This window comes from Triticum dicoccoides, chromosome 5A (genome assembly GCF_002162155.2).
Source record: "Triticum dicoccoides isolate Atlit2015 ecotype Zavitan chromosome 5A, WEW_v2.0, whole genome shotgun sequence".
NCBI lineage: Eukaryota > Viridiplantae > Streptophyta > Magnoliopsida > Poales > Poaceae > Triticum > Triticum dicoccoides.
In genome coordinates, this window is record NC_041388.1 from 389,197,935 (window position 1) to 389,206,570 (window position 8,636).

At 48.2% G+C, this 8,636-nt stretch overlaps 1 protein-coding gene across 1 annotated transcript; it reads right to left on the reverse strand.

Annotated features, from left to right (window-relative positions):
- Positions 1–4,969: 4,969 nt before the first annotated feature.
- Positions 4,970–5,936, reverse strand: LOC119297400 (gibberellin-regulated protein 12-like). The gene is made up of 4 exons (XM_037575203.1): positions 5,788–5,936; positions 5,637–5,690; positions 5,505–5,532; positions 4,970–5,384 (listed from the first exon to the last, which is right to left on the reverse strand). Exons 1-4 carry the CDS (start codon positions 5,860–5,862, stop codon positions 5,203–5,205), a joined length of 339 nt encoding a protein of 112 aa, XP_037431100.1. The 5' UTR covers positions 5,863–5,936; the 3' UTR covers positions 4,970–5,202.
- Positions 5,937–8,636: the final 2,700 nt, after the last annotated feature.

Sequence of the window (8,636 nt, forward strand, 5' to 3'; positions counted from 1 at the left end):
CCATAAGGACGATCAGTTATCTCCCAAGTTTCATTCACCAAGATGGAATCCATCTCGCTACGAACCGCTTCCTTCTAGTAGTCAGCATCTTCAGATGCATAGGCCTCTGAAATAGAACTGGGAGTGTCATCTATGAGATACACAAGAAAATCATCACCAAAGGACTTTGCAGTCCTCCGTCTCTTACTCCTAATAGGAACTTCATTGTTCTCCTCCACAGGACTTTCAAAGTGTTCCATCGAAATTGTAGGTTCGGTAATTGTAACTGGTTCCTGATTCGATGAATTAGGCATCTCCTGATTAGATGAGGTAGCCATATCCTTTATGGGAAAGACATCTTCAAAGAAAGTTGCATCATTGGACTCCATGATCGTACCGACATGCATGTCGGGTACCTCCGATTTTATAACCAAGAATCTATAGCCAATGCTATGAAAAGCATATCCCAGGAAAACACAATCCACAGTCTTTGGTCCAAGCTTCCGTTTCTTTAAAATTGGAACATTGACTTTCGCCATACAACCCCATGTTCGTAGATAAGAGAGTTTTAACCTTTTCTTCTCCCATTCCTCGAATGGAGTTATCTCTTTGTTCTTTGTGGGAACTCGGTTTAGGACATGACATACCGTCAATATCACCTCCCCCACCATGCCTTGGAGAGACCCGATGTGTCTAACATGGCGTTAACCAAATCAGTTAGAGTATGGTTCTTTCTTTCGGCTACCCCATTTGACTGAGGTGAATAGGGAGGCGTCCTCTCATGGATTATACCATGTTCCGCACAAAAAGCATCAAATTCATTGGAAAAATACTCTCCACCACGGACGAACCTAAGCCTCTTGATTTTTCTATCAAGTTGGTTTTCCACTTTAGCTTTATAGATCTTGAAAAAGTTCAAAGCCTCATCCTTAGATTTCAGAAGATACACACGACAGTATCTAGTGGAGTCATCAATTAACGTCATGAAATATTTCTTTCCACCTTTTGTCAACACATCATTCATTTCACATAGATCTGAATGTATGAGCTCTAGTGGTGCAAGATTTCTTATTTCCGCGGTCGTGTGAGACTTACGAGGTTGCTTAGCTTGCACACACACTTGACACTTAGATCCCTTGACGGTGGTGAAACTAGGGATTAAGTTCAACTTCGCTAGTCGCGACATGCAACCAAAGTTAACATGACAAAGACGTGAATGCCACACATTGGATTCACTATTGTTGCAAATATGATTAACAACTTTATTGCAAACGTCTGATAAGGATAAACGAAACAAGCCTCCTGACTCATAGCCTTTACCAACAAAGGTTCCATACTTGGATATTACAAATTTATTCGACTCAAAGACAAGCTTGTAACCATCTCTACACAGAAGAGATCCGCTAACAAGATTTTTATTGACGGAGGGGACATAATGCACGTTCTTCAGCCGCACGACCTTCCCCGAAGTAAACTTCAGATCGACCGTGCCAACACCACAAACAGAAGCACTTGAACCGTTTCCCATCAGCACCGTTGAAGTCCCTGCGGTCTGATAAGACGAAAACATGGAAATATCACCGCATACATGCACATTAGCACCCGTGTCAATCAACCAGTCAAGAGAATGACATACTGAAAGAATAGTGAAAAATATACCATACCCAGCATCCTTCATGTCAGTGTCTCCAATGACAACATTAGCGGTCTTGCCGCCTTTCCCAGGATGACGCTTGCCATAGCGATTAGGGCAACTAGGAGCCCAATGATCAGGATCCCCACACACATGACAAGCACCTTTCTTCTTGCCATTCTTCTTCTTGAAGTTCGTGTGTTGCACATCCTTGTTCTTTCCATCAAACTTTGCTTTTCCATCAAACTTGCCCTTATTCTTGAACTTGTGGGGCTGGAAGTTCTGCTTCTGTACCACATTGGCACTAGATCCTCCCTCAATACCTCGAGCACGTGTGTCCTTTGCTCTCGCCTTTTCTTCCACATCAAGAGTGCCAATGAGATTCGGGACGGAAAACTCCTGCCTCTTATGCTTCAGCAAGGTAGCAAAGTTCCTCCATGAAGGAGGAAGCTTAGTGATGATACCTTCGGCAACAAACTTGTCCGGTAGCATACAACTGAAGTGCTCAAGTTCTCTAGCAAATGACTGTATCTCATAAGCTTGCTCAACCACGGAGCGCTCTTCAGTCATCCTGTAATCATATAATTGCTCCATGATGTATAGCTCAGTGCCAGCATCCGAGACCCCAAACTTGGCCTCGAGTGCATTCCACATATCTTTTCCATTATCAATTGACGCATAAGCATCAAGTATGTTCTCACCAAGAACACTCAAGAGAGCAGCCTTAAACAGAGTATCCATTTTCTGAAAGGCTTGTGCCTGTTGAGCATCAAGGTCCCCTTCAGGTTTGCCAAGAGTGGCGTCATAGCAACTCATGGTTTGAAACCGTAAGACTGCTCTCACGCGCCACCTCTTATAGTGCCCTCAAACATAGGAGGTCTCATGGAAGCAGCAAAACCACTTGGGGTAAATTGCCTATAATAAGGTTTTTGGATTGTTGGAAATATGAGCAATTTACCAAATAATTTTATTAACAGAAATATTAGATAAAGCATGACTAATATAGTTGCGATAAAGCAAGTCATGCAATCTGACAGAGAGAAAGTAAATAGCATCTGCATATATGAACTTGAACTGAACACATCTAGGACAGACACTAGATCATGTTGCATATATGGAGTAGAACCTAACACATGTAGGGTAAGAACTAGTACGAGAAACTGTGGCAGGACATCTGACAGAAAGAAGAAGAACACATACGGGACAACAGCAACAGAAGCACTGGACTTGGGGTCGACATCCTCTCCAGCCATGTCGTTGTTGAGGTAGTCGACGTCGGGGAAGAAGTTGTCGTCGGGGAAGTAGTCGTCGGAGTCTGTGATGAAGAAGCCAATAGTCGCGCAGAGCGCTCCCCAAAAACTTATCACCCTTCTCCCTTACAGGACTCAAAGAGGTGCGGTTTCGGAGACCTACTGTCCCGACCTGCGGTGCACGCCGCCGGGATGAGGAAGACAGCAGCAGCTCAGAGATTGGAACCAATGGCGAGAGAAAGGAGAAGTTCTGGTGCATCTCTGTGGGAGGAGCGACCTCCATTTTATAGGCGCAAGAGAAGGAGGCGAGAGGGCAACGACGGGAGGCGAAAATCTTTTTAGCTTCCGTGTGACCTTTCGTATACCCGTAGTGTGTGGCAAAAAATTAGATATCGGCTCATTCCCGCAACCCGCGGGGCGGGGCGGGGCGGGCGGTGGAGGAGAAGCGCGCGTGGATATCCCTCTTGTTCTCATGCTCGTACAAGTGGGGAAAGAATCTCCCTTATAAGGAGGTCCAACTCCCACTAAACTAGCAATGTGGGACTAAGCTTTAGTATTATCCCTTGCCTTACACAAATGAGCTAAGTGAACCTCTAGGATTTATTAGGAATTTCTGAAATAGTTATTGGGCTGCCTAAAATAGACTAAATTCCAGCCGTTTATTCCTTGCTACGAGCAATATACAGACGTTTCCTGTGCTGAAATGTTTTTTAGGGAAGCCGAAACTTCATGTGTGCTGAAACTTCTGGGATTTCGTGTCTTTTTTTCTTGAGAACTTGGATTTCATGTCATGGAGGCAGAGTTTGATTCCTTGGAAGTTATCAGATTTTGCACGGTGCTAACTCAGTGATGACTTTGCAGCGGCTGTTTTTCACGTAATGCATCAATATAGCTACTATGAACGGGAGGGTCTTGTTTAAACATTGTGGTCAAGAAACTAGTTGTGCGATTCATGAGCTAGCTAATTTTTGCTTCTAATAATTATTCTTGTAACGGGGTTGGTGATCCTTCTGTTTTTCTAGTTGACAAGTTGGTAAACAACGCAAGTGTAGTTTAAATTTTATGGGCTAATAATTCTTGTAACTGCATTGATGATCGTAGAGGGGCCGACGAGGGATGATGGAGTTCCTTGCCCACGTTTCGGCGGCCACATGCGCCTCCACGTTGTAGCTCCATATAGGTCCAGTCAGGTGTTGGTTTAGAGTGGCGCGTCTGCCTGTGCCAATTTCGGTCATGGCGGACGTTGGCAATGTTGTAGTCGTCATTCCCTTGTCAAAGGCATCATCGTCACCTAGCTCCGACTACTCCAGGGGGAAACCCTAGATCTGGGTGTCCCAGGATTGCAGTGCCTTCAGTGCCGTCCTCCCTCCTGGTGCATCGTTTTGAAGTAGATGTTGGCTGGAGGGGTCAAGAGGTGGAGCGATGTTGCGTCTACCACATCAACGATGACGGGTCTCGGTGGAATGATGTAGTGGAGTATCAGCGATGGATGCGTGTTGATAGACGCACGCAGGATGATGGCGTTGTTTGGCGTCGTGGCGACGTCGACTGCAGTTGGGTCTGGTAAGGTCAATGCGTTGATCCTTCCTGAAGATAGGACGACGGAAGATGTCAGCAGCGGATTCTAGAGCGTGAGCATGCGGTGCGTGCTAAGGATGTGTTAGACCAGTTGGTGCTCTCGACTCACCGTAAGACGGCTTGGTGCGGTCATGAGATTAGATGGTGTGTTGGTACGAGGTCAGGTCACACCAACAGACCTGCAGGTGTAGCGCCAGACATCTATCAGAAAGATAAATTTAGATTGATCTATGTTACTATGTATTTGTTTGTCAGACTTTATCGATAAAGATGGGTGTACGCATCATTGGATGCATAGGCCGATGGTCTTAACCATTTTTTTTCGTAGAAAGGTCGCTCTTCGAGGGCAGTGCCCCCCGGCGCATCTCGTTTCGAGGCGGGGGTTCCGGCAAGTTGCCCTGGTTTCCTCTCATGCCGGGGCTCGGTGGACCGGCGTCATCTCGAGTGCAGAGCGCAGAACAACCAACACGACCGGCGCCCCACTCTGGTGTGGTGCTACAACAACTGCGACGGCGTGCCTCCTCCAACATGCAACAAACTGTGATTTACGCGTGTTCCAGGTCGTGAACCGAGCGGCGAATCCCACGATACAACCGCGTGCGCCGCCCTCTGGAGTCGCAGAGAAGAGGCGGACGCACGCGACATACTACAGACAACCCAGATCTCGATCGAGTTCTTCTTACACCTGTTACATGTAACTACCGGCTAGGCTGATCGAGCAACGGCATCAACGGCGGGCCGTCAGAAGACCAAATCTTGTAACTAGGGGCACTTGGGGCGTCCCTCCTTGGTCTTCCAGTCGTTGTAGCAGCCGCACTCGTACTTGTGGCCGTAGAGGCCCGACGGCACGCACAGGCACGTGTTGCAGCACTTGTTGCAGAAGAAGAGGCACGGCTTCCTGTACTTGGTGTCGCTGCACCGGTACTCGCACGCCGGCTTGCACTCTGCAATCCATGCACCGCAGGATCAACAACCAGTCCAACTCACATTACATTTCATTTCATTTCATTTCAGGCGAAACCAGCAGATTCAGATTCAGATATGAGCAGGGAAGGGTAACTCACGGTATATCTTGAGACTGCCCTGTCCTCCCTGAAGAAAGAATTAGGAAAGGAGGAGAACACACACGATCAGTAACAGATCTATCCCCAAAATATCTTTAAAAATGTGCAACAGAATGCCGTGGAAACATATACCTTGCTCACTCGGTACACATTATCCTCATGCTCTTCGGTTCCTGAGGCAAACACCTGATCACAAAATATGCGATGTAATAAGCATCCCAAGCAAGACCAACAGTTTGGCTTCTCCGTCGTCCTGGGTACCGCGGATCAGCAGAGATCTCACCTTGTGCTCGGCGATGATGGACACGGCGAGAAGAGCGACGGCGAGGAGGACGAGCAGCCTACCAGCCAGGGCCATTTCGCTCAAGCGAGTTGAGTTGCCAAAAGAGAAGACACTGGCTAGTGAAGCAGCGGCTGCTGGGCTGGGCAGTGGGCAGGGTGAGATGGATCTGAGGACGTATTTATAGACCATAGCTGTGGATTCCGAGAAGTCTTCACCATTTTATACCGTGAAAATGGTCGAGCTAAAGCTGGATGGAAAAGCCAAGTATTGCAGAACATGCGTCAAAAGCAATGCATCGACATATGCTAGCTAGATACTCATGCCATGTTCATCCCATCCATTAAACCTTTTTTGCTGCACATGAGGCCGGACAGATTCGATCTTGCTTAGTCTTCTCTCTCTCTCTCTCTTCCCCACTTGCATGGTGGATTACTAATCTGATCACAGTATAAGACTAGACTAGGTGTTACCACTAGCTGTGCAACACACAGATCCGGGCGTTCTCTGACCCCAAAATTTTCTACTGTATGATTTTCGCGCCTCAGATCGGCGCAGAATCATATTCTAGCTAATTAGGCCTAGAGCCCCATACGGATTACTGAGGGCGGCGCTGAAATGCCGGTGCTTTGGGGCGTCGCCTAGCTGCGCGCATGAGTGCGCGCACGTTACACTACACAGCTTGGCGCGCGCGCATGTGCGTCTTGACGTGGGGAGCCTGCCCGGAAACGCTAGCAAAAGTCGCGAGTGAACCGAGCTCTGGTGGTAGAATTTGCAAGACGCAGGCATGCTTGCCACTCAGAGGGTGATGATTACTCTCACCGAAGGGCGTTTGTGGGTAATAATACTACACTGTTGATTGTTTTTGAGATGGCCAACCACTCATTTCAAGCGGTTGTGTAATAATACTACTAGTGTGTGTTGCATCGGAGGTAGTTCGGTCGAGATCAGTTCGCTCGCGCGTGCGTACACATCATTCCGGCCCGTCTCACCAGCTTGCTCTCTTATTTATGACTTGATGCTAGCTAATATTACTGTCCTTATTATTTTAACCGGTGTGGTGCTTTTTTTTTTTGCGAAGGAACTTTTAATCTATTCATCGTTTATCATGGTGTAGTACAGAGAACGCAGGTAACAAAAATTACAATCAGGTCCGTGGATGACCTAGCAACGGCGACAAGCACTGTAGCAAGGCAAAGGCGCGTCGTTATCACCGCCCCTTCGACCCACCCTCGCCGAAGCCATGCAAACCTTGTTGTGGTAGAAAGTCAAAAGGTTGTCGTGATAATCCCCCACAGGGCCACCAGAACAACAATCGGCGTCGATGATGAGAAGCGTAGATCTGAGTGATCAAACCCGTGAACAGACAACCGAAGATGAATGGAGATTGGATCCAAATAGATCCACCGAAGGTCAGCACCGACTGAATCCCGTAAGATTCGGCGGAGACACACAACCGTAAGCCCTCCGATGATGTTGGGCGCACCATCAAGATGGGATCAGATGTGGGAAGCATTATTCCTACAAGGGGACATCACCGTCGCCACATAGTGTCAATCAAGACATTGAACCAAGCAAGAGTGAGAGTGGAGTCCCTCCTGCCGGCGAGGGGCCAGGGTCCTCCGCACCTTCATTGCCCAAAGGCCATCTGAGACAGGGCGGACTGGCGACGGTGGTGCCGATAAGGTGGAGGGGCGCTAGATGCCCGGGAGTCATTTCTTGGGAAGGAGGAAAGCGTTTCGTGCAACTGCTTCAGAGGACTCACTATCTTGATACTGGCTGGAATATGTTTCGCACGTCGTTGCAGTGATATTTATAGGAGAATAGTCTCGTGGGTGCTGAGGGAGTCCTGGATTAAGGGGTCCTCGGGCATCCGACTTGTTGGATATGGGCCGGACTGATGGGTCATGAAGATACAAGACATAAGACTCTTTCCCGTGTCCGAATGGGACTCTTCTCAGCATGGATGGCAAGCTTGGCGTTCGGATATGAAGATTCCTTTCTCTGTAACCGACTTTGTACAACCCTAGTCCCCTCCGGTGTCTATATAAATCGAAGGGTTTAGTTCGTAGAGGCAGTCATAATCATATAGGCTAGACTTCTAAGGTTTTAGCCATTACGATCTCGTGGTAGATCAACTCTTGTAACCCCCATACTCATCAATATCAATCAAGTAGGACGTAGGGTATTACGTCCATTAAAAGGGCCCGAACCTGGGTAAAACTTCGTGTCCCCTGTCTCCTGTTACCATCAACCTTAGACGCACAGTTTGGGACCCCCTACCCGAGATCCGCCGGTTTTGACACCGACATTGGTGCTTTCATTGAGAGTTCCACTGTGTCGCCGTCAGAAGGTTCGATGGCTCCATCCATCATCTGCAATGATACTGCCCTAGGGAAGGTTTTTCTCCCCTGCCAGATCTTCGTATTCGGCGGCTTCGCACTGCGGGCCAACTCACTTGGCCATCTAGAGCAGATCAACAGCTACGCCCCAGGTCACCAGATTAGTTTTGGAAACCTGGATCATGTCGCCGATATCCGAGGAGACTTGATCTTCTAAGGATTCACGACCCCAACCTCCGCTCTGGCCTTAGAGCCAGAGCGCCTCGTCAGGACTGAAGACGGGATTTCTAAACCCGCCAGACTATCTATGGCCATTAGGCCCAGTACTGGAGAGCCGGAGGAAGCAGTGTCGCCCGCAAACATCACAAAGCCGGACCCTTCCCCGGATACTGGCTCTGAACTCTCGGAGTCAGCATCGTGTGAGCTCGGCCGAGGAATTCCCTTCCCACCATACTACACGGATTCTTTTCTCCCTCAACAAACCTCGCCTTTAAGCGAGGCTCTGGACTT

Bases quoted from the DNA above. Each gene is read 5' to 3' on its own strand.
- LOC119297400 (XM_037575203.1), bottom strand. From the start codon at position 5,862: ATGGCCCTGGCTGGTAGGCTGCTCGTCCTCCTCGCCGTCGCTCTTCTC. The intron at 5,691-5,787 runs GTGAGATCTCTG...TTTTGTGATCAG, and splicing joins CCATCATCGCCGAGCACAAG to GTGTTTGCCTCAGGAACCGA. The intron at 5,533-5,636 runs GTATATGTTTCC...TTCTTTCTTCAG, and splicing joins ATGTGTACCGAGTGAGCAAG to GGAGGACAGGGCAGTCTCAA.